This window comes from Anopheles gambiae, chromosome 2, assembly GCF_943734735.2.
Source record: "Anopheles gambiae chromosome 2, idAnoGambNW_F1_1, whole genome shotgun sequence".
Lineage (NCBI taxonomy): Eukaryota > Metazoa > Arthropoda > Insecta > Diptera > Culicidae > Anopheles > Anopheles gambiae.
Genome location: NC_064601.1, coordinates 98,801,847 through 98,828,251, shown reverse-complemented (window position 1 = coordinate 98,828,251; position 26,405 = coordinate 98,801,847). Strand labels below are relative to the sequence as shown.

The 26,405-nt window shown below is 44.0% G+C and overlaps 1 protein-coding gene across 50 annotated transcripts in view; it reads right to left on the bottom strand.

Annotated features, from left to right (window-relative positions):
* LOC1276946 (serine/threonine-protein kinase mig-15) overlaps positions 1-23,961 on the bottom strand; it is a 57,776-nt gene extending 33,815 nt beyond the window's left edge. For 41 of the 50 annotated variants that reach the window (XM_061643563.1, XM_061643569.1, XM_061643585.1 and 38 more), the window contains exons 1-3: positions 23,751-23,929; positions 20,568-21,041; positions 4,633-4,698 (exon numbers count right to left, since the gene is read on the bottom strand). In XM_061643563.1, coding sequence (XP_061499547.1) covers positions 4,633-4,698; positions 20,568-20,636 — 135 coding nt within the window. In that variant the 5' untranslated portion in view covers positions 20,637-21,041; positions 23,751-23,929. Of the gene's footprint in view, positions 1-4,632; positions 4,699-20,567; positions 21,042-23,691 lie in introns of all 50 variants that reach the window. The other 9 variants (XM_061643564.1, XM_061643572.1, XM_061643577.1 and 6 more) reach the window with 2 other exon arrangements.
* Positions 23,962-26,405: the final 2,444 nt, after the last annotated feature.

Genomic DNA, 26,405 nt, shown 5'->3' with positions numbered 1-26,405 from the left:
GATCTTCCATGCTTCTCTTGCTACTTCTTCAGGGCGAGATGAGGGTGTCTGCGTGCTCTATCTCTCGCGATGTTCCCTTCACGCGGGAATAATCTACGTAATAAATTCGCCCAAAATGCTGGCCATCCAAGTGCCAAAGGCGTAACTGGTTTCTGTACGGGTGAACACGTACGGACGGGCGTAGTGAAGGAGCATGATCGTAAGAAGCGTTCCATTTTTGGGCCGAAGAAAATAAAGCGCAGCTGACCTCCTGTTCGTTCGGTTTTGGGTGCCTGTGGTCCTCCTGCTACCCACCACTTTGCTTTGCCGTGACCTCGGGTCTTTGCCCGGGCAGCAGATGTGTCGGAGGTGGTCATTAGAAAAGCATTTTAAAGACAAACCGCCGTTACGCCGTCGACATTATTAATGTGCTGTACCGGGCAATGTGTTAATATGTTATAATATGTACTCATCTTTTACATTTTACATTTTGAAGACGATAAAGGGCCGCAAACATAAAAAAATCAGTTTTGGAGAGAAAAAAAAATGTAAAAAAACTAAATTGCTAAATAATAAGCTCCCCTGAAGGTTATTATTCCTTATTGGTTAGCTCATCAAAATAGAAATCTTTCAAAACAATTCATCGTTAAACATATTCTCTCCCTGCTCTAAACAATCCATTTGTTTGAGCAACAGTCTCTATACCACAACGATGCCAAAAACTCCACTTCCTGGTGGAGCGGGAAAAACAAACACGCACGTACGTATCTTCCCCCCCGGGGCACACACAAACACACTTTGGGGCCACATATTTCCGTCGACATTTTTATTGCATTTTGCGAACTCTGCGCGCGCGGGTCGGTCTTCTCTCGCTCTTCCAGATCATAAAAAGGTAAATTATCGATACGGTAATTATCGTAAAAAAGTACGTGCACAAAAATAGACGTCTGCGGAGAACTTCGGCCCGAGAGCGAGAGAAGACCAGAACAGTAAAAGCCCGGCCAGTCGCCCTCTAAGCCGACGACGATGACGACACACAACAACGAAACGTACCCACAACGTACACCACAGCAAGCAACCAACGCTGGAAGAGAAGAACTCGTTTTTCCAGCTCGAAGTAGCGGAGTAGCATAGAGCGAAGTGCGATAGGCCGTTTGCTCGAAACCCCGAGCGGGACCTGGGAACCGATGGTACAGAACCCGCCGCCTTCAAGGTTCGGGGCTGTGGGTCGGGGAGCGAGGAACAGAGTGATCCAACAACTCCAACACGCAACAGTAGCGCAAAGGAGCAGCAGAGCAAAGAGCGTTGGCTGGCTGGCTGGTTGACTATTCTGGCTAGCTCTGGATGATTGCGTTGGCATCTCTGCTCCATCTCTCCCTACTCCTACTCCCACACCACGTCATCGTAGCCACATCTCACATCGTGCGGCTGTCGGGATCGGACGGTCAAAAAGTGTTGGAGTCGCGGCAACCGAGACACATCCAACCGGCGTTGGAAGTTCATTGTCCCGAGGTTCTTGCACGGGAGATCCCGCCGCCGAAGAGCGCAATCACACGCTCGTTGAGCCACCCTACAGCCGCCCCTGCTTCACCTCCGCGACACACACACACACAAACACACATCCATGCACGTCACCCCCGGATCGGTCGGTACATGGTTTTGTTGGGCTCGCGCATAAGCATCGAAGGTCCCCACAACCCACAGAAGAGATAGCACACCACAGCAGTTGTGGCTGCTTTTTCGTTCCTTCGAGCGGGAGCATTATCTTGCCGTCTCTGTTGCGCCCTTCGCATGGTCGTGGTCAACACACCCGCGTTCAGTTGCTGAAGGGGTGGGTGGTCAGGTGGAAGGGTTTTAGTTGTTGTGATCTGGCGGTGACGACGAAAACCAAGAGGACGATGACGTTTTTTTTTTGTTGTTGCTGCTGTTGCTTCTCCACAGCTTCTGAGTCGCTGGGAATAATGACGATTGGACAGCAATGCAACGTCAGTGAATGGACGGACTAGTGTGTTCGTAAAGGTGGTCTTTGGGGAGTGAGCATCAACTCCAAAACAAATACGAAAACATATTTAAAGAAGGGACTAATTTCTTCGAGCTTATTAAAAATACAACTGATGCGAAAGCCATTCCTAATGTTCAATAGTTTTCTTCTGGTTTGTCTTAAATTGTTCCCTTTGCTATAAAAAGTACAGGATTTATAGCAATTCTAATTGACTCATTGCAAAATCCAGTAGTTCCAGCGTTTGCGGTGATATCAAAATAAAGAAAATAAACACTAGCTATGATAACATGTTGAAGATAATGATGCATCACCGCAACTTCTTATCGAACCACTCATCTACTAACCACCGATTAGATAACGCGGCTCTAACCATTTTCACGAAGTAGATAAACATTGACACCTTTTACGATTTCGTCCACCTTTTTTGCATGTAGTTTGACGTATGACAGCGCAAATGATGTCAACATTCTATTCAAAATCGTCGTCACGTCAAACTGAATTTGCTGATTTGCTTCTCAGTTTCTGTTTATTGCTGCGACTAAGCGCATAAAACACAAACGTTTAATTTCAAACTAAAAAGATAGCAGGTGTCATTTATTTGCAACGAAGTATTCGACATTCACGAGCATTATATAGGATTAAATGTGTTGAAATTAGCTTACCGTTGTTTAAAATAATCGAATTTAACCTTACAAATTTACGAAGATTATATTGCTTTTAATAGTGATTCTATTTTTGTAAGTAAATTGCTTTTTTTAATACTTTTGCCATCCATCAGAAATTGCAAAGGCCCGCAAAAAACTTAAAGATCACGTTAGGCACGAACTGTTGAAACAAAATGTGCTTGCAATTATGAATTTCAACAGTCTCCAACTCTCCAATGTTCGATATGCATAAAACGGCTAATGTAGGCTTGATGTAAATTATTTAAAAGGTTTTGAACATGAACCATCTTTTCCTCTTTTTGTGCCTTCTTTTCTTCCGGGTAGTAGTAAACTATCTACGACCGGACTTTTAGCAACCAAGTTTGCAATCATTAGATCACCGAGTAGACCCTATGCTTCATGATGAATCTCTTCTAATTGGCGTAACGTCCTACGCGGATATGCAGGCTTATACAGGCTCTCGAGACGTATGATGAATATATACTTGCCAAACAAATTGATTCATCACACAGCACCCAACCAAGTAAAAGAATTTAAAAAATACATATACTCAGAAAGCAACAAATATTAGCTGAGGTTATTCTACATTCACGATCACAAGAGCAGGTTGTTTGCAGCATCAATTCACACAGCAAAGGTCGCCGCGGAAGTCAAGTCAACAAACCCAGCTTTCCCCACAGCCGCACCATTGCAAAACATCGCCTGCACACATAGAGCAGGGGAATAGAAATGCTAGTGAATCATCGACAAACGCTTCTAGCATAATAAAACCCTCCGGAGAAACGCATAGACAAACATCGATGAGTCACGGTGCAGCAATCAGATGCACGGTGGAATTGCACAAAACACACTCACACCCAGCCAAAGCAGCTAAGAGAGCGTTAGCCAGTCAGCAGTGATGTTCCTTTGCTGTACCTTGTACTAGAGCACGGAAGAAGCCAAAAGGGTGCATTTTCAAAGTAAATGTTAAGCGCAGTGAGCAATAGACGCACAAGAGAATGCTCTACCGTTTGTCGAGAGTTCATCAGTTCATCCATTGATCATTTCATTTTGATCTATTCTTACATACTGCGGCCCCATTCGCTACTGTTACTGCTGCTGTTGTTATTTGGAGGAAAATTTATCCTCTTACGAAAAACGATCCATTGCTACAGCTCCATAGCACACAGCATGCATGCAGCTGAAATATGATCATGCTAACGGAAAGATCACTAAGAATCATCCTTTACCGAGCTGGAGTTACCTTCCCTCTCGCTCAAACCTAAAGAAGGAGGAATAAGAGCATCACACACACACACACACACACACACACAGGCCCCAAAAGCCGGAATTTATATTTAGCGCAACATCGAACGCACTTTTCACGTGTGCTGCTGCACACCACATACCGTGAGTGCGTGTGTTGCTGAGGAGCTACTGCAACGTGTGCTGCTGCTATACACCACACCACGGGGATGGACCCACGGATGGATACAAGACAGCAGCAGCAACAGCCAACAAAGACGTTTGTCGCTGACGCTGTTGTCCCGTTCCGGGTCGACCGCAGCCGCCGTAAACTTCACCAGCAATAAGCCTACTTACTCACAATCTAAACAAATGATCTCCGCGCCGTAACATCTTAATGGGCAGCTCCTCCCGTTCTTTTTTTCTACAATCCCAATCGACCTCACCTACCCCTTTTGAAAGGCGCTCCAAATGTGATCTTGTAATTGGGATGGGTGGGAGATGTTTGTAAATAATCGTAACGCTACCAACTGGCAAACTACTGCGCCGGTTTATTAGATTGCGAACGCGTGGAACGGACGGTGGTGCTGGGTTTTCATTTTTCAAACAAACGTGTACCGAAAATAGCCCTCCCCAACCGCTTCCCCGTGTTTGGAATGGTTTTTGGATATTAGTTTCGATGCAGCATTAGACAAGTTTTGAAAGTTTTCAGCATATTTGCATCGCAACTGCGACACTTCTACCAACCACACCACCACGTACCTTGTACACTTGTCCGTATGTTCCATTTCCGACGACTTCGATCAGCTCAAAGATTCCAGCAGGATCCTGTAAAGAGAGGGAAAGAGAAAGAGAGAGCAAAATATCAGTAAACCACATTTTCCACACGGTAATGCACCCAACGCAACTTCCCCGCCATCGTGTCTTTCGCATCTTTTATCGGCCCAAATAGGTTAGCGGAGAATGCAATTTACACCGCAATTTCCTTTCCAAATCCCCGCGGGTTACTACAACCAGAGCGAGAGAGCGACAGACAGGGGCAGGCAAATGGAAAGGGATTCGATTTTAAGTGCTTTGGCAAAGAACGGTAACTGCATCGAGAATCGCACCAGTCAGCTGGGAGGAGAAGATGGTGATGATGGTGGATTGACCATTTGCAACTTTTGCAACACCTTCGCCTGGAATGTACAAGCCCTGGGATCAAGATGGAACAAACTGGAGAAACAGCGAGAATGGATGTGTGTGTGTGTGTGTGGATATTTTCATAAGATTTTCCTCTGGCTACAATTCCATCAATTTCCCTCCATGTGCACAGATGCACTTTGCAGAGTTAGGAAAGGAAAGCACACACACACACACACACACGGAGAGATGGTGAAGCTGTGGCACAGGAAATCGAACGTTGCGGTTTTATCGATGTAAAACGCGCTCTCGTGTGAGGCAAAGGGAAGAGCAGGGAGGGTTTGTACATATAGATGGGGAGCGAAAAACTAATATCAACTAACGCTGCCACAGACACTACACAACACACCTAAATCACACTACACTACTGGAGAGAGGGAAGGTTTCTGTGTTCCTTACGGTTGTTTGCCGGGGGGGAAACTTTGGCCGTGTTCTGCTGGCCGGCTAATAATGTTTAGCTAACCTAGATCGAAGCATTGGCCCCGTCGGAGCGAGAGCACGATGATGGAAACGGTGCAGCAGCGAAATTGTGCTACCGTTGGAGGTTTTGGTTGGTGTGTGGTGTTACGGCGAAAAATCAAATTTTCCTCAAACTCAAACTCCTCAACGCGTGAATGAACGCTCCTCTACACACACTCATCGAACGGTTTCCAGCGATAGATAGAGATAGAGGGAGCGAGGGTAACGGTGGAACGGTCGTGAAGTTTGAGTTTTCAATCAACACACACACACACACACTGCTGCGGTGGCTGTGGTTGCGCTGAAAACTATCGACGGAAAGGCGAGTGGCGCAAATTGATAAGACCTAGTTTTAAGCGAAACTGTAGCCAAACACACAAACCCATACACATCATGCCTGTACGGATATCTCCTGCAAAACTCGTGATTCATTACGCACCGCACTACTGTTGGGAATTCATGGAATTGAGGGAATTGACTGTGGTGGTCTTGGAGTGGAAGCAAAAGGGAAATCTTTTCAACCCAAAACTTACAGAGCTACAAAACGAGGAACCTTGAGCGATAATTGTCATATGTAAGTTGACAATTACATGTTTACCAGTGTGTCTTAAAAATCTGGAATCTTTCATACACTTTGGAAGAAATGTATATGATTCTTGTGTTCAAAGTTCATAAAAAATCATCCGAGGTATCATCACATTCCGAGGTATGATATCAAATCAGACATACTATATCTCTATTGATTTTGACGATTAGTACCTGTACGTCTTTACATAAGATTATCTAGATATACCATTGAGTTCCAGAGTTTCCGGCTTTACGAAGATATCAGAATATCCGCATAAAAGTAAATTTGTATTGGAATACTAAAATACTTATAACTTATGAGAGTTCTTGGAGAGTGGATAACAGTTTTAGATACATGTTACATAAGAGCTTGTTAAAAACTACACCCAATAGAATGATTTACTTTCAGATATCCAATTACTGGTGGAATAAGTGTAAATTAATTGTTTGTTAATGGAAATGTCCGATTTGAAAGGATAAAAGATGGTACTATTTAGTACATCAATATCAAGGTCATATTGATAAGGTATTCTCAGAAGACAGAGTACATTAACGTATGAGCTGTTCATAAGAGTCAAAAGACCGAAACATCTCGAATGCAATAATATTTCACTACCTATCTCCTCTTACACAAATGCCCAAGATTAAAATTCACAATGAGTTTTATTACCGGGAAGTGTAGAAGACACCTCATAATTAAAATAGACACAATCAGGTTACTGTCTCCTGTCAATAAAACGATTTAATTTCCTTTTACACTCTCCCAACTGTCCTTGGGATCTCTTGGAACATGGCCGGAACACCGTACCGGCCTTGTCCAAACAAGAAGTCCCCGAAAATCCAACTTCCTAGCGCGCTGCGCTGATGAAGGTAATTGACCATACACATCTGATCCACACACCAATTAGTAGTGCCCACCACTTCGATCCAACCTGTGGAAGAAGCATCATTCACGACACACGACACACGACGTCAATTGCTCGAAATCTAAAATAGTCACACCGACGACCCTCAACTGTTGTTGTCCCCCTCATTGAGGTGCGCTGCTGCTGGTCAAGGAGAGATTGTTTCCTAATCGGGACCAAATATCCACACACACACAAAGCACCACACAGTCTCCACAACAGCACAGGTATGTGATCACCTTACGCACTCGTTTGGTGGAGTTCCATCGCATTGCTGAGAACACAATCGAAAGTGGTGTTTTTTTTTTCTTTCGTTTTGTGTCGGAGACGCAATCAATTATTGCCACAAAAGAACAAATAATCCACCTTCGATCACATCCCACACACACCAACCTTTTGCTGCGCAGCTGCATAGTGGTGTATTTGTATTGTTTTCAAGCCACGCATTCCTTCATCGAAACATCGGAGAGGATTGGCACGAATTGTTTTATTTTTTCCAATGTCCAGAGCAGGGTGCAGCCGAGCACGCGGTCTCTGTTTGTCCAAACGACCCGAAGGTGTCAAGGTGAAATGGTTGACTTACACCCTCCGCCATTATGATGCAATCCCCGACGAGGCGGAAAAAAAGAACAGATGACCTCTCTCTGGCAGGAATTGTTGTTTGTGGCCACTGGCGGCCGATCGAGTACAAATTATGCGATCGGTGTCACATTTGGCGGGTGAGATTGTTACTGCCGTTCGAAGGATCGGATCGCATCCCACAAAGGTAAGAAACTCAATAAGGGACGCCCCGGTACGTACAGGTTGGCCTATTCGAGCCAGTCACTTTTTGGAGGTCGAGAGCGGCGGCGGCATCCGCCATTGTCGTTCGCTTACTTTCTGTCTATCTTGGGTTGGTCAGTTGCCTGCATCACGAGTCATTTGCATTATACAATTAATGTGATCTTATTAAATAGGCTTACGCCAAGCAAAAGAGATTGGTTGCGTTTAAGAGCATTGGAATTGAAGATAAATCCAAACTTTGACTGAAAGATGTCACATAACAATACACATATATCGAATTAAAATGTAAAAGCCTGTCTGCATATGGCAATGATGTCTTTCCATTATCAAATATTAACGAACCAATTGGCTGAATTGACAAGTTAATGCCTAATTAAATTTCCCAACATAGCATCATCTCTCCCAAGAGAAAAAAAGGGAGGGAGTCTCCCTACTGCTACTCCCAATTTTAATCAACTCGTCAGCAATATCGAACAAAATCGATGCCCTATTAAAGCCAAGCGGGCACACGCCACGCCACGCTGGATTAAAATATTCAAAAGCCGCTGGCCCAAACTACCACAGAACGGCCCCAAAAACAAGAGAGTGAAAGAGAAAAGGGCGCGGCAAAGTGTTGAGCCGCTACAATTATAATCTTATCACTGTCCAATAAATCAATAATTAACCCCGAAAGGGAAGAAGAGCCCACAATGCACCCGAATATGCGGCAACCAGCATATTTATGCCCTCACAACCAGCGGGAACCAGCGAAGGGATTTTACAAAGAGGGGCACAGACCAGGCCAACTCCACTTCAAATCGATACAAATGTGTTTGTGTGTGTGCATCGGCGCGCGTCGTGCCCTTTGCCGACAGACGGACGTGCGCACGGATTAAAGGGGGCTACCGGCTTCTAAGATAAAGATGGAAATGACATCATAAACTATCACTTAGTCTCTCTCCGAGCGTTAACAACAACATCGGCCCTCCTCTCTTCCGAGTTTCATTGCGCCGTGCGCTAACGGGAACAAATTGGAACTCATCATAGGAAGTTCAATTTTCACCTCATCGAATGAGGCGCTAAAGCAGCATTCGGGGATTATAAAGCGGGCTTTCTTTCAAAACCCCGATGATTCAACACAACGCCACTTGGGTGGAATGTGTGTTTTGCTGAAGATATTTGTTTTTGATTTTGTTTGTTTAAGACTCATATGCACGACACACGCACACGCCAAACAGGTCCAAAGATCAGCTCTTCTGAAGTCGAAGACGCTGTACACAACATGAATCAGCAGCTCTCTGTAACGCATAAGGGGATTTATTTGTCGTTATTCCAAGTCGGAGATGTTTTTTGCAGTTGCATTCCGAATGTCAGAGCGCAACGAATGTCAGAGAGGTTCATTAAGCGCACTGGGAAAAGGAATCGATGAGTCAATGCACAGTACAGGGAGTTATTTAATTACTGTTTGAATACTTCTTCTACTTATCCGGCGCTACAACCGCTTTGCGGTCTTGGCCTGCCTCTGGAGTGTCCGAAACCGCTCACGGTCTCGCGCCTTCGTCTGCCAGTCCGTTATCCCGGCCTTAATGGCGGACGCCTCCACGCCATCTTGCCACCTCAATTTGAGCCTACCACGCCTCCTCTGTCCTTGTGGACGGCCTAAAAAGACTTTACGGGCTGGGTCGTCCGATTCCATGCGTACAACATGGCCAGCCCACCGGAGCCTGGCGAGCTTAATACGCTGTACGACAGTGAGGTCGCCGTACATCTCGTATAGCTCGTCATTATAGCGGCTCCTCCATTGTCCTTCCACACATACGGGGCCAAGTATCCTTCTGAGCATCTTCCTCTCGAACGCGGCTAAGAGGGCTTCGTCAGATTTGGACAGTGTCCATGTCTCAGAGGCGTATGTGAGTACTGGTACTATATAGGTACTATATAGTCCCAGCTTCATCCGTCGCGACAGGTTCTTTGAGGTGAACTGCTTTTTCAGGCTGTAGAATGACCGGTTGGCAGCCAACTCGCGCAACTCAACTTCCATACTGTTGTCGTTGCTGACCTTTGACCCAAGATAGGTGAATTCTGGGACGACTTCAAAAGTGCGTTCACCTATCTGTACATCACGCCTACGTAGATTTGGATTATTTATTGGTAGGTCCGCTGATGTTGCCACCATCAGTTTGGTCTTTGCCTCGTTTATCTGCAATCCGAGGTTCTCTGCCGCCTGCTCGATCCCTTGGTAGGCTTCTGCTACATAGGAGAGCCGCAGACCAATGATGTCTATATCATCAGCGTATGCCAGAATCTGGGTTGACTTATAGAAGATGGTTCCCGTAGTCTCCACCCTCGAGTCACGGATGGCCCTCTCTAGCGCCAAGTTGAATAGGAGACAGGCAAGCCCGTCCCCCTGGTGCAGACCCTTGGTGGTAGCAAAAGGTCCTGAGAGTTTTCCATCCACCCTCACCTGGCAGTTGACGTTGGTCATAGTCATTCTAACTAGCCTTATAAGTTTGGCCGGGATTCCAAATGAGCTCATAGCGTCGTACAGTTTTACCCTGGCTATGCTATCGTATGCGGCTTTGAAATCTATGAAGAGATGGTATGTGTCGTTTCTGTATTCAGCCATCTTCTCCAAGATCTGCCGCATGGTGAAGATCTGATCAGTGGTTGATTTTCCGTTTCGGAATCCTCTTTGATAGTTTCCTACTATCTCTTCGACAAGGCGATCCTGAAGGATCAGGGAGAATATTTTATAGGCGGTATTTAACACCGTAATACCCCTGTAGTTGTTGCAGTCCAACCTATCTCCCTTCTTGTATACGGGGTAGATGATGCCGAGATTCCAATCACAAGGCATCGATTCGCTATCCCACACCTCAGTAACCATTTGATGAATCTCGTTTTCTAGTCGTGCACCTCCATTCTTGACCAGTTCAGCTGCAATTCCGTCGGTTCCGTCGGTTACTGTTTGAATAGCAATTAATAATTGTTGAAAATAAAGAGTATAATGCATAAAAAAGAAGAAGCCGTATTAAGTACATTTTTTTCAAGAATAAACCTCAAACATATTTGTAACTTCAAAAGCAGCTTCTTGCGAAATACAAAAATCCAGTGAATTATTCCGAACTCATAATAAAAAAGGCATAAAGAGCATCGTCAAAACTGAACCAACAACGTGCCAGTTTCAAGTTTAGGGCCGTCCTCACGTTTCTTCCCACACACGGCCGGGCGTGTAAGAAAAAAACAGAAGGTTTTTTTTTGTTTCCTCGCTTATCAATTCACTTCTCCACACACTTCACAGTTGCTCCCCCTCCCCCCTTCGGCATTATCGGTCGTGAGGGGTATATATGTGTCTTATCTCAAGCGGGAGGACTGGGGCAGTGTACGGAACACACTTCAGCGTTTCCCTTCCCCAAACCAACCGATAAAGAATGAGCATGTGGGAAACCGCGGAGACGAAGAAATGCAGTTGTTCATCCGCCGTCATAACACATACACGCCACGCCAGTTTGTTTAACTCTAACTACGCATGATACACTCGATCAAAAGTGACGACGCGGTATCTAAGCAAACGCGACCAGATTAGAGGGAAAGGAAACAAATGGTCATATTGTGTGTGTTGTGGCGGGCGGGCGCGCGCACGAGTGTTCTACGAAGAGCATTAAGGCTTTAGCAGGTAACAAGAATGCTCGCGTGTCGTGCCATGTTTCCGCTGCTTGTAACAAACAAAATGTGCCGCCAGAGTCACAGGCCATTAGAAGAAAAGAAAAAAAAAACACAGTATAGCCTATTGTCATCAAAGGTGCGTGTGTATAAATAGTTCAGTGGGGTAGGAAGGAAGCAAACGCGTACGCTTATTAGCCGTGATTTGCTTCCGTTTATCACGTATCCTACAAATAGCGCGTTACATCATTCGCGTATGACTCACTGCGGATAAGTGGAAAACAAAAGCAAGCTAAATGACATCGATAACGTTGTACTAGATGACTTTTGAATTCGTAATGTTGAGCTAATATCTTACAGTGTGTCATCCCAAGACATGAATCGGGATTTTATAAAGTCTGATCCAACTCAAAGTGAATTAGAACTATTCTTAGTTGTTCCTGTAATAATTCATTGTTAACAGGCTAGATTCATAATCAAGGAGACAAATGTTACCATCAAGAGACACTATTTATGTCAATAAGTCCTCAAAACATGAACAAATTGTTCTTCCAGAAGTACATGACAACTGCTGAATTGGTTTCTCAACACGCTCAGCGTCACAATGTCAAGAGGTTTTGCCTGGTCAGTGCTGTTCAAATTAAACGTTTCGTTTATCAATCGCTGCTGCACCAAACACACTACACCCAAAGACACACTTTAAGACACAACAATTAGTCAACGCAGACAAATCGAAAGAACGTGAACGATTAGACAAAAGGTATGAGTGTTTGGCCTTGTAAAACCCTTTTTGGGCAAGCAAGAGATTGGGCTCTGTTTTCTACCGTCAATGGTGGTGGTGTTGCCCATTATTAAACGTTTTCAAACAGTAAACAAATCCTTTCGCACACACACACACACACACACAGCTGTGGCATCAACCGAGGTTCGAGGCAGTTGATATTTTAAACAGTGCTGTACGTGTTTCATCCATTTTCCACCCAAGGGTTCAGAGCCACGCACCGAAAACAGATAGAGCAAAAATGTGTCGCACGTCGCAAAAAGTTCGTTCAAAAACGCGCGTTGATCGTTTTTCCACCCGATTTTTTGCGAAGGTTCTTCCCCCCCCCCCCCCCCTCGATAGGTACCGGACACAGTGTGTGTGAAGTGCATGAACTTCACACCACAGAAACAAACGCGGGTGTGCTGCTTGGGTGCAAGGACGTTGCAAAACAACAAAACACAGCAATGCAGCAACAAGGTAATCACCCTTCGATGCGCCCCAAAAACGGAGAAACAAACAAACCCAGCCGCCGCGGATGACCGTGCGCGACCTGTGGTGATGGTGGTGGGGCGGCCACCTCTATCAATGCTTGATTCAGACCCGATGGGGAGGGAAAAAAAGAACCGTAAAAACAAATCCAAACCCAACCCAGAACAAAAACGCGAACAAACGCGGGGCCCGATCGACCTTGGATGATAAATGGCGCAACAACCCGTGCCCGATCGGGGTGGTGGTGGCGCGGTATCGAGAAGTATGAGCGCATCCGGCCTTTACCCCCTTTGACTGTCTGCCACGCTCTCTGGCACACCGTTGGCATCACCACTTAATCGTGGCGTGGGGAAAAGAAGCCGAGATTGAGCATTCTTCTGTTGGTGTGCTTGAATGTCGGAGCGATTTTTTAATGTTTCTTGCTGCCCGATAAGAGCTAGAGGTGTAACACAAAGAAAGGTGGGTTTCTTTTGCTGATAGAAGTTTGAGCAAGGGTGAGAGAGTCGTTCTAAATGTGTTATTTCTTTCTAGTTTATTTTGTGTTGAACTACGCGCTTCAAGAGCTAGATAAATATGAGCTAGAATTCTAGTTCTTGGCCTGATGTTTGCAACAAACAACGTTTAAAAATGATACCTAAATGATACACGACAACTTTCGAAGTAAAACCAAACCACAATGTGTGCAAAATTATCTAAACTTGTATAAAAAAAAACCAAATATCAACACCAACTCCTTCAACCGCATGTAGGTTAGGAGATTCATAAAAGCATAAACCTACGCGCTCGCTATTTCGAATCGTAAAGCAATAGAAAACGTTAAGCTACTTAGCCACCATCCTTCTCCCCTTAAAAATAACACTCACTGCAAGTGTGCAGGAGCATTGTTATGAAACCTTAACCCTATTTATTTATTCACTTGTTTACTGCAATTCGATAGTTTCGATGGGATTTGGTTTCCGCTCGCAATTGTCCGTTCACACACACACACACACACACACACCTCTTAATCGTAAATTGTCTTCGAGATGGGCACACGCGACACGTAATCTGCCACACCAAGTAGGATCAATATAAACACAGACACAAACACACACATTGCGAAAAGACACGGAACGCGAGGCAGCAGCAGTGAGGTGTGTTTTGTTGGCCCTGTTTTGCTCACGATCGCATTAAAGCGGATAACGAATGGATAGTGGAGAGGTTTACTTGAAGCGTGTGATATAATAATTCTGCACAGTCCACTAGCGACCGGCTCAAGTGACATAACAGCTTCAAACTAGGTCTAAAAACGATATTATGACAAAAATCAAAGAATGTGCTACTCGTTTTAAAATTATCAGCTATTCAATAAATGATAAAAAAAAACAAAAATATGCTTAATAAAAAAGATAAAACTAGCATAAAACTACAAAAACTAATATTGGGGTCCTTTCTGTTTTAAGCTGAATTTTCAGCCTGTCAGCTGTTTGCATTGTATAGCAGTTTTCGAGCAGCTATCTAAGTGGGTATAATATACAGGTGGGCTTATCCCAAGGTGTATGAATTTAGAAGGCTGATTTGTATCGCTTCTTTTTCCGAATGAAGATTTTAAGAGTGTGTTGTGTACTCGTCAAGCCTCCAGAAAGCTTGTTTGAACAAAAGTTTTCACCCATCCTGCCTAAAAGTGATATTCAAATTTGGTTGGAAATTTAGAAAAAGGCCTTTAAAATCAACTGTGTTGCGGCTTTTTCGTTGTTTTCTTTTAGAGCCGCTCGGAAATGATGTTTCCTATCGTTATAGTTGGTCATGTAGCCATTTTATACATATATAATATCGATTATTTATTAAATAACATCACACCAAATTTGTTTTTTGTTTTTAATAAAAAAATCAAAGCTACGAATGTAAAATGAGCTCGACGGATACGTCAATCTATAGTAGAAAGTCTAATTTACAAACTCACCAAATCTTAGCACTTTCAACTCACTCGATCACACACAAATCTACAATTTCAGGCGTATCGAGTACTAATCGAGCAGATACGGGAAAACAATTTTGAGCAAATGTCACTTGGGCTTGTTTTGCCATTTTTCGAGCAGGTACTCGAATCTAATTCTAGCTATGAGGCTAGAATAATCTAGACTGAAAATTGCAGGCTAGTTTTTTTGTGTGGTTTTGTATGGAGTGTTTACTTGTTTACTGGTTTTGTATGGAGTGTTTACGTTTGATTTCAGCCTCCAACTGTCAAACTCTATACAAAAAACTGACTAGAATCGTGAAGGGCCCCATTGACTAACAAATAAACAGATATTAATAAGCACATTCTTCAAAAACGACAACCAATATTAAGAGAAGTGAAAAGCAAAATTAGAGAAACAAATTAAAGAAGCGTTTAAAATGCATAAAAAGAGACCAATTTTTCAAGAAGGACACACATAATATGACAGTTAAAATACGATTAGTAAATGATCAAATGAAAACATGATGAACACGAACGAACAGGACAGATCAAACGATCAAACACAGCAGCAGTTTACAGGCCCGAAAGCATTCGACGACACTTTTCGCTAATTTTCTACCGGGTAAGGGTTGGAGGAGTCGGTTTGTCGTCCCGTTTTTCACATGCGCCTCTTTTGCGCCTGTGTTTTGCGTCCACAACAATAAAGCAAAAAAGACCACCCCACACAGCGGCTGGCTGGCTAAGTTCATGTCACATACGCGAGCGCGGCCATACGCGCGTCATGGTTAAAATTAGTTCCGCGGCGCTGCAGCGAGCGATCCCCGCGCGGATCGAGCTAGACCGCAGGGGACCTTGGCTCAATCGCTTGGGGCTGTGTTTGTTTAAATAAGTGAGAGAAAGCACACATTAAAAAAAGTAAAACGGTTTAAATCGCTTCAACTAGCACACGATCTGCCTTCGCTCCTGACCCGCAAGAAACACAGATCTAGGGTCCAGCAGCATCGGCAGCCCCGAACCACTTAGGCCCTTCTCTCAATGCTCACAACAAATGCTGTTGTTGGTTGAGGTGCTGGTCCCACTCTGGTTCTGCCTGCTTGTGATTCATCCGGCCACTTGCCCTACTCCATTTGGGTAGAATCATAATTCGATCAATTGAAGTGGCGCGCGTCTTGCTGCCTTAGAAACCCGCTCTCATCAAAAGCACCACCAATTAGCATTAGAAATGAGTCAGAATATCGTCTTCCTCTGTTGCCTAATCAAAGGCAGGTTCTGTTGTAACAGGGACAGAGTTGTTTGTGTGTGTGTGTGTGTCTGCTCGTGTGTATGTTAATTGTGGCCTGACAAATGAAGGGAAAAGCGAAGCAATGGACGACCAAGCGGGCCAAATCATACAAAGCGCAACGGGGATTGTTTTGACAGGCGGATGAAAGCCAGGCCAATAAATTGCACCAATGTGTGGCAAGAGAGAGAGTTTTAAATCTGTCATCGTTGCCATCGCCATTTGAAAACATTATCATTAAGCGAAATAATAATAAAAAAATACTGTAAATCATTAAGGTTGTCCCGGGGGAGGAAGTAATGAGCAAACAAGCACCTGAAAAAGTCAGGAATTTTGATGGCGAAAATATTGTTACATCTTCATTCTGCGACATTAATTAATCTTTCGCACATTAATTGATTCGCACAGTGGGAAACCCCCCTCCTCCCGCGGACCAGGGAATAATATTTACTAACATTACAAAGCAAACATGTTTCCTTCTTATAAGTAGCTGCTGCTGCCTCGTCGCGATGACAAATCAAGCCGAATTGTTTTGGAAAGCCAACAACGACACCGATGGGTCGTCGTCTGTCTCCTCAAACAATTATGCCATCTTCATCGTGGATAAAAAAACGTCAAACAACGGAACAGAAAAATGTATTAAAAATATTCGTATTCGTTAAACAATATCTCTCTACCTTTCTGCTCATTAAACGAAACAGAACGACGAAAAGAAACTAAAAAGCAAAAGTACACTTTTTAGGGTTTTTTTTCCTAGTGCGCGCCTTCCCCCCGCCGTCTTTAATACACAGCTCTATTAATCGATTCCACCCGCTTCTCAGCGACCCTGGGAACGTGTGACGAAACTGTCCATCCGTTCGGTTTCGGAATCTCCCAACCTACAGGGCATAACTTTCTGGGGGTACATTGAAGCGGAATGGGGGATCGCTGCCCGGTGGGAAAGTTTGTTCAGCGTTAAAGAAAAGCAGCATTTAAACGATGACGGCGACGACTATCTTATCTCTACCCCTCTTTGACAGGCAGCAGCAGCCACGAAAAGCAGTCACCTCGGGAAACGGAAAAGCACGGCGAGTTTTCCGTCATTTTTTCCCAACCACACGACCCAAGGGTTGATTCAACTCTTGGGAAAAACGAACCCCAACGAGAGAGAGAGGCTTGCTTGTGTTTGCTATCTGAAATATTCACACAAACACGGCCACACATAGGGGTCAGAGGGAACGGCAACATTTCGACGGGGCAGATATTCCGTGCGCTGCCGCTGTTTTTTGAAATAGTTTCATAATAATTAGCTACCTGAGTTTCACACACAGAGTTGCAAAAAAAAAAAACGGAGTTCCCCCCCCCCCCCCCCCCCCCCGGTGGATCATTTTAATGGTAGAAATATGAGAAGAAGTAAAAAAAAAGGTTAGGTAGAAAACACCGATCGGGAAAATCGGTCTGCGCAAAGACCGCTGCTGCTGCTAACGCTTTCCTCTTTCAGGCTGCGGCACAACACACAGCCGATAAGCAGAAAATGCGTGCAAGTAGTGTGAGCTTCTCAGGGGGGTTTTTTTTGCTTTTCCTTCGGTCGAGTTGTGGCTTGTGGCTCTGCGCCGGTTTTTGGCTGCATTCCGGATTTGTGCAGAAGGCTCAGCCAACGAGTGTGTGCTCAAGGGAGGCTCGTAATGATGGCGCGTGCGCCGCGAGCGCGCATGATCTCATTTCCGGTGGGAAATTTTCCGCTTTCTACCTTGTTTTTCTCTACCAGTTGTTGTTATCTATCGCTCTCCCTCTCTCTATCATGCGCTTCTCTTCTGTCGCTGGAACTTTTGTGGTAAATAAAGCGACAGGAAAAAAAAGCGAACACACAAACACACTTGGAGCAAATAAAATCAGTTTATTGGGGGTAGTAGTACCAGTGATGGATAAAGTTAAGGGGAATTCACAGTAAAAAAAAAGGTTTGCGCACAAGGTAAGCAACATTTTTCGTAATCTTAACGTATAACAAACCGATTACGTCAGAAGATATCATCACAATCGTGTATGGCTGAATCATCTTGAACGGCAGAATTAACAATGACGACAGAATAAAGCTTTTTTTTAGCAACATTCCATGTAAAACCTTTTGCCTTTTTAGCTCCAAAGTTAGCTACCATATTTTAGAATTTGGTAAGGACATTTAATGGGCAAATGCACAATAAAAAAATAATATTTATGAGAAGCTAGCTATCAACAATAGCAGTTTTTGATATCATGTGACGTCATTATAATCTTAACTGGAGCAGGTTAGCTTTTTTTGCGAAAACTAAGTGATGAGTCTGAGATGTGATATATTCTTGTGATGAGCTACTGATAAATATATTAAATCAGCACAATCGACTCGTTACATGCATGATCAATAAATCCAAAACAGCAAGACAGTGTAAAAAAAAACGGATGCCAATGCTCGGTCAGCATTCCGACAGATGGTTCAACCCTCTAATTTAAGGATGACATGACAGATACAAAATATCCTCCTGACGGGAGACAATTCGTGCAATCCTTGAGCATTTTAAAAACAACCCCTATTTTTATGAGTCTTAACACAGCCGTACCAACACACACCGCAATGGATCCCACGTCGCATGAATTATTCGTTGTAGCATAAATAAACTTCACAACAGCAACGACACGAGGCTAACGCAGAAAGGAATAAAAAAAAACACATCGGAAAGCATAAATTCATCTTCCTTGTGCTTGTGCCGGGCTCGTGTCACAGAACGCACGGTGGGGCACACCCCCCCCCCCCCCCCCCCTTGACCACCATTGGCCATCGACACACAAGCCACCGCCAGCTGTTGATGCGCGTGTGACATACACGCTTGCGCAAGGCACACACCACGCTTCAACTGTGTTTCGATGCGTTTCTTTCTTCCTCTCTCTCTCTCTCTTTGGCTTCTGTTGGTTTTATAAAACCCTCAATCCATCCTCCACCATCCGCCGACTTTGATGACAATGTTTTTTTGGATGTTGTTTGCGTTCTATTGCAGTTCTTTCTCGCCACAAATTGGTTCCCGAGGATTTGTATGTTTCCTTTTGCGTGTCTCCTCGCTACTTCTTCAAACCCGGCTTAAGCTGTCTTTTCTTTTCTGCTACTGCCCGTCCCGTCCCGCAATCGTGGCCATAAATAAAACACATACAGTAGACATTTTATCCTTTCCTTATTTTCATTGTATCCTCCAACATAAGAAGGATGGGATGGTGCAGCATATGTAACAAAGGATTGGACCGGGGCAACAAGGACTTATGCTGGGGCATGTGCAACGCACGCTTGATGCTACTCCGCTGGTTGGTTGGGAGTTGTTTGTGCAGGAAAGGCGAACAAATAAACCGGAACAAATTGAACGAAGCAATGTCTCGGTGTTTTGGGGAAGACAAAGAGCCACACGCCGAAAGAGAATCATGATTGTTGGGCTTTCATTTGCTTTACTTTGGGCGGTAGAGTGCCGTTCATCGAGGGAGAGACCGTATGGCATTTGTCAGGCAAGGGATGGTGTGAGCTTTGATTTTTTTTGGTTTTGAGTTCATTTGTTGATAATCCTTATGCAGTGGATGGCAATTTGAAGAACAAGAGGATGTTGAAAAGTTCTAGTAAAAATTAAGATAATTAAAATCTAAAGTTTAATTACTGTTCATGGAATAACGATAATATTAAGCAATGGCAAATGAACACTTTCATTAAATTCATTACATTTAATAAAGATGCAATTTAAATATCTGAAAGTAATATTCTCAGAGCTGATGACGTCATGGTTCTGGCAAAACAACCATCGCAACAACACAGAACGTCTGCTATTCACACGCGTTGAAACCGAAACTAAAAGAGAGACTAAAGCAACAACAACAACAACAACAAAACAGTGTTCAACAGGACGGAACACAACCAAACAGCCCCGCGGCCGAGCAACACCGGGAACTGGAGTTCAAGGTCATTAAATAACGCCGGACATTTCCGGTTCCGGTTCCACATTCGGACCGTGTTCTGGGACGTTGTCGATTGGACACCGTTTGACTTTAACACACACACACAAATGAACGAATATTTAAACCAAATCAAATCAGAGCTTTGCTGTAATAATACAGTCCTCGGGGGCACTTCCGGTACCTGCTCCATGCGTTAAAATACAACTAAATGTGTTTTTTACGGTTTGGAGCTAAGACTAAAAATAAAAACCAACCTTTTTTGCTCTCATAAAGACAGCTACTTACGGCCGGCTAATCTCTAGGCAGAATAGCATTACTAGCAAACGGAAAGGAAAAGGGAATAAACCCAGAAAGAAAACAAAAAGCATGAACTGTCACCATCTGACAGCGCCGCAACTTCACTTGCACTCGAAAAGCAGCAAAAAAAAAAACTAGAAGAGATGGAAGAAGAGCTTCCCTTTCTTCCTGCCGTTTTTTGACAGACGGGAACAACAACCACACCTTAAAATGGGGGGACTGTGGGGGTGAAGTATCAACCCAAAACAACCCCCCACACACACACACGTAGACACGTTTTGATGTGATTTTAATGTTGCTGGCCAACCTAGAGAGCCGCTTTCCGTTCCCTACTTGCCCCTTCGGGGGGAGAAGGCAATGATGCATCACTCCGCACCCCGAAGTGCACTAACATGCACTTCTACCTTCCTTTGCTTCCTTCATCCTTCTCTCTCTCTTTCCTTCACTTACCTTCAGTGCGTTCAGATCGATATCATCCAGTGAACAGTTCACGGACGGAGCGAGCATTTGGTGCGCCATTTTGACGTTTACCACAGCAGCAGCAGCAGCACCACCACCACAGCCGTCGCACAACCCCGCCTGCAATCGGGGCTGTCTCTTTCACACACACACGCACGCACACACTTCCACGGATACACTCACGCACGCACACACACACACACACACTCTTCCACCCACCGTTCACAAAAGTGGGAGACGGGTGGATGAATGGGGAGCAAAGTTGCTGTGCGTCTGTCAAGCAGAAAAGGAAAACAAGGAAAAACGCAGCCTACTTCTCTCGCTTGCGCGCCCGCTTGTCAGGCCGCGCGGCACACAACACACACACGCACCCTTTTCCACAGGAAGGTGGTGTTGGGGGGGGGGTTTCCACACTTTTTGATTTTGTTTATTTCACACTCACACACGCACTGTTGTTTCACTTTACTAGATAACAAAACCAAAAAAAAATAGATGAAGATGATAACAATTATGATTAATTCGCTTTTTCTCGGGGAAAGAAAAACCTCCATGTGTCAATGTTTATTTGTGTACAAACAATATTCGCGTACTTGAGAAAGAGAAAAAAAACTTTTCGAATTTTTTTTTTTGCAACTACACGCACTTCTACCACACTGCAAAATTTATGATTTTGCTTGGGCTTTCGAACACGCACACGCAAACAGCAGCACCCGGTGGCAGCTAATACTTCAGCACAGACACACACGTACACACTCTAATGCTACGGGTTAGCCCTTGTACACTACACACACACACATAGGGGAAAAGGACATTGATTAGTACATGTGTCTCGCGCACACAGGCGCACACGTGTACTACTACCTTGAGGCCCCGTTCACTTGAGGTACGCTCCAGAGGAACACACCCTTACATCCCGTAGTTTGCGGTAGTGAAAATGTATGTGTGTGTGAGCTGCCAAATGATTGTTGCGGAAGTAAAATGCCGGAAGCGAAATGCATCTTGGAATGCTTAGGGAATGGAAACACTTGCACTGTTTACGAGTGGATTTGTGTTAATCAATTTGATTTTAATTCATTTTTTGCTACCAAAGAGCACACCCAACTCACTGCAAACACGTCACCGTGGGACATTAGAACAGTGAAATTGTCATTTACAGCACACACATACACACTCATACACACTCATACACACGACGTACGCAAACGTGTATACTAAAGTGGGATTTTATTTTTCTTTACTGCTTCTCGTAAATCATTTTTCGTACACCAATTCCGACAAAGTTCGACAATCCATCACTTCTTCTCCTTTTTCTACATTTTGCAGACGACTTTCAGAATAGAACGAACGATTCACACACACACACACAGCCTACTACACCGTTCTCGCATATCTCAGACGAACAAATCCCGTACGTGTTCTGTTTGACGGTGAACCTTCAAGACGCTTCTAAACAGACGCACACACAATAGACAATTAAATCGACAAATTGTCACCAAACACGGGAAAGAAGCAGCACAAGCAGGCAAATCCCTGTGCCCACACAGAACGCCCAGAAGCCGGAACTGCCTTTAATTAGAAGACGCAATCCTGGGTGCCGGTGAACAGAGTCCGCTGCTATTCAATCGATAATGAACGTACCGTTGACGGCACGGAACGACGAAAACATACGTACTCCGTTAGATAGAGCGAGAGCGAAAGAGTGTGAGAGAGTAGGAGAGCGAGCGCGCGCGTGAGGGCGTGCGAGAGTAAGCGAGCCACACCATAAGAGCGAGTGCATGAAAGAGGGAGAAAGAGAGCGAAGGCAAAGGCAGCGAGATGGAATATGAGCGATTTTTTTTTGCGATGATGAAATACACACAACACTGTGATGTAGCGGTATCAACACATGTTTGTGTGTGTATATGTATGAAACAAAAAGTGCGAAAAGAATAAATGTATTTATTCCACTTTACAAAACTGCATTTTATGGTACTGAGCAGAATTTTATCACACCATTAGAACAAAATTCGCTCCGTCTCTCCTACACACAGCATCAGCAAAATCTGTCAGTGTGTGTGAGTGTGCGTGTGTGACAGAAGGAAGCATGGGAAGATTCCGCTTGCGCTGTCCAGCAGTGAAACGAAACATGATTACTAGACAACCATATCCTCACAATGCCTAATTGCACGCACAATCACACCATTTACAGCGCGCACACACACACACAAAATGCACCGAAAAATGACTAAATCTCATGACGGGCGACGACGAACAAACACACCACCAAAAAGCGTTTTACATGCGCGTGTGTGTGTGTTGGTGCGGTCGCCCGATAGCGCAACTCAAATGTGAGCAGGTTAACTTTGATTGGTAAAACTGCTCTGTCTCGTTCGCTCTTGCGCTTCCCGCGCTCCCCGTTCGTTCTAGTGTTCTTTATTCTAGCGTCAGTAGTGCCTATCTCCTCTTCTATCGCTCTCCGTTCCTGCTCCGTCGCATACACGAGGGGTTTTTATTCCAACCAGTTCGCACGAGCAAACACCCACCGATCGCACCACTACACGTACAGGCGGGCGCAAAGGGAGCGATTTTTGGACTCTTTTTTCGCGAGCTAAATGCACCCTTTTTCGGGTAAAATGGGCAGCAAACTCTTGGTTTTGCATCAATCTTCATGAATCCATCGGAAAGGAATGGTTTATTTCATTCCTTCAACGTTTAATTCACGCAGCAAAAAGCTGACAAATGCACACGCACACACACACAGACAGGGGCCGCCCGACTCTGGTCGCAATTGATGGGAAGAAAACGGTAGAGAGAAGAGTGGGAGCAGCAGAGAAGGGCTTGATAGACGAAGATGTTTTCTTTAGGCTTTGCACGAAAATATGAACACAGTTAGCCGTTGTCGCACAGAAAACCCGACAAACACCAATTCCTTCTTCTTCCCTCACACAAACGCACACATTTTCGCTCGGTTTTGCCGATTAGACACGGACGCACGCACGCAATTTTGGGGAGAGGTGGAGGGTTGGGTGAACCACACATCGGATCCTTTTTTCTGTCTACGTCGATTATTCGCACACCACGGACACACAAACGACCACGGCCCCGTCCACACCCACCACACACGCAACGCACGTACAGTAAAGCGAGAACAATGGATTGCAGCTTAAGATGGGTTAGTCGAGCGCGATTACACACCACTTGCAAACGCACAACGGAGCCGAAATCTGGATGAAATTTCTCAGCACTCCATTATCATCATCTTCATATTACACTGCCGCATGAGAAGTACGACATCTTTACTTTTCTGCATCTGCTTCACGCACCACTCACACACTGACTGGCTGCTGGTCGATCAAGTTTGCTCGAGCTGCTGCTGCTGGTGCGACGACGGCCTGCCACATTTGTTCGCCTGTGTAGTGATGGGCCTCAAAACACGGGTGGGAAAGAGATGGCAAATGTGTTTGAGTTTGCATCAGCGTTTCAGCAGTTGAACATCGAAAAATACTTGCTATTATGCATGCTTTTGATATTAAGCGCATTAACATTAATTTCATTTTTTCTTTTCGATTTTAATGACGTGTATCTAGTCATTTTATTAACAATTCCATTGTGCAAAAAAAGAAAATTCAAAACCATATTTTATTGACAGCACAACGCGCTACTTGGGACGGAACGATGGCTCCGATCCATGCGAAATCATTTAAATCCAGCTTGAAATGACAGCAAGGTAGACGAAGACGAAATTAAAACGAATGAAAAACACCATTTCCAATGCAAAATAAACTATAGTAATGATGTTAAGTGCAGTCAAAACAAAAGCTGCTTCAAGGAAAAGCCAAATAAGCTCTAAACATATTTCGAGAACAGCAGCGCTCTATCAAATCGATGAATTGAGAGAACTTGCTAATGTCGACAATGTCGACCTGCTTCCAGCACCCGAGTTGAAAAGAACTTTATTCAAAATGACAGTTGAAAGACTTTCGGTATTTTCGAAATCAAAGCGAAAGGAACAGTCATTTGCTTAAAAAAGAAAACACTCCAAGAAATAATTTTCAATTTTCATTTTATTTTCATTGAGATAGCGCATTTTCTTCCACAAACCGGGTAAGGTAACTCAAAGTTTCATTGCAATCGATACAATTCAAAACCGTTCTCGTGCATGCCCGGAAAGCGTTTGTTCTGCAAACGAAGTAATTGTTTTAAAACAACCGAAATGATTTAGGTTTCTTTGAACCCTCGCGACATTTTAGCTTTTGAAAAGACTATTATAAATTCCAACACAAAACCCCCCATAATATAGGTTCAACAAACAAACGCCAGTAACAGCTCACAAGGTTCAAACAGGAGCAAATGACAAGAAATAATGAGTGCAATCACAGAGCGCCCACATCGAGAGCACTTTTTCTTTTGTTAAGTAGTTTTGTGTAATTTTTTTGAACTAAAACGTGTTGCCAGTACTTCACGTGAGCGTGCATAAAGTGTTTTGCCGTTTGTTTCTTTGTTTTGTTAAATGAATTACAAATATATCGTGTCTACTACTGTAATTAGTTTTTTTTTCTCAAACAAAACGTATGTAGCGTTAGTAGTTTTTAGTAGTATTTAGTTACTGCGTGTTTTTTTTTCTTTTCATTATCGATACTATAAGTTATCTCATTAAGGTTAAAGGTTGTTGTTGTTTTTTTTTTTGGGATTTGTTTTTCAACGCCATCGCGTTGTTGCTTCGTTTTAGTTAAAGATCACTCTCTCTCTCTCTCTCTTTCGTACGCTAGCCTACAAGGAAGGGAAAAATAAACGCCAACAAGAGCGCCCTCGAGGTCGCTAAAGATCCTTCCGAATGGGAATCCTGGTTTGTGTGTTTCTGGTGTGAACACATTAGCTTCAACTTTGAGGAGATGTCGTCAGCGATCGTTTGAAATCAACACATAAGTACCCCGCGATCACTCTTTTCTAGTGATCCTCGTCGTCACACAGATCGTGTTCTGGTCTGGGCAATCTGGTATTTTTTTTTCCACTTCCACTTCTACTAACTTTCATACGGTTTCTGTCGACTAAGTTGCTCCTTTCTGTTCTGCACGGCGAGCACTATTTCCAACGCATTGTTATTCGCTACACTACCCGGACATTAATTATATGTACAAACAAACTGTCCACGCGACAAGCTGCAACGACGACGGAACGCGACGGGACACACAAACCAAACCGCGGGAACTTGCTACTGCTGGTACAAGATCAGCTGCTGGCAAAATTGGTTTCTTAAAAATTGGGTACGATGTCGGCAGTTTTTTTTTAATTCTTTCCGCATGATCAGTTTTCATTTCGATTGCTTTTGCTAGTTTCATTAGGAATCAATAGCCCCCAAATGTGTCATTCGTTTTAAGGGGGCATTCGAGCAATGATTTAAGGGTTTGATCAAGATAGTTGGTACTGCACTGGGGTTTTGTTGTTGTTGTGTGGTTTCTGTTCTAGTTCGCTAGAATTAATTTGTTAGTTCCTCTAGTGTCGCTTACGTTTCGTCTCTCACAGCGCCTTTAGTCGCTCTCTTTATCTCCCTCTCTCTCTCTCTCTCTTTCTCTCGTTAGTTGTTCATCTCTGCTTTCTTCTGTTTGCTTATAATACTTTTTGTGGATATATCATAAATTGGATGCTCTGCTTTACTACAGCTCTTCAACACGGCCCCCTATTTCGTTCTATCATACTGTGGTGTCTTCATTTTGTATTTGTGTTTTTTTTTGCGCTGTGGATTAGCATTAACTCATTTCAGCTTGCTTTGCTTTTTACGTTATCAATTCGCTGTTTTGTTTTACAATATTTGCATATACGGTTCCACTCAGCTTCTCAGCTATTATTTAA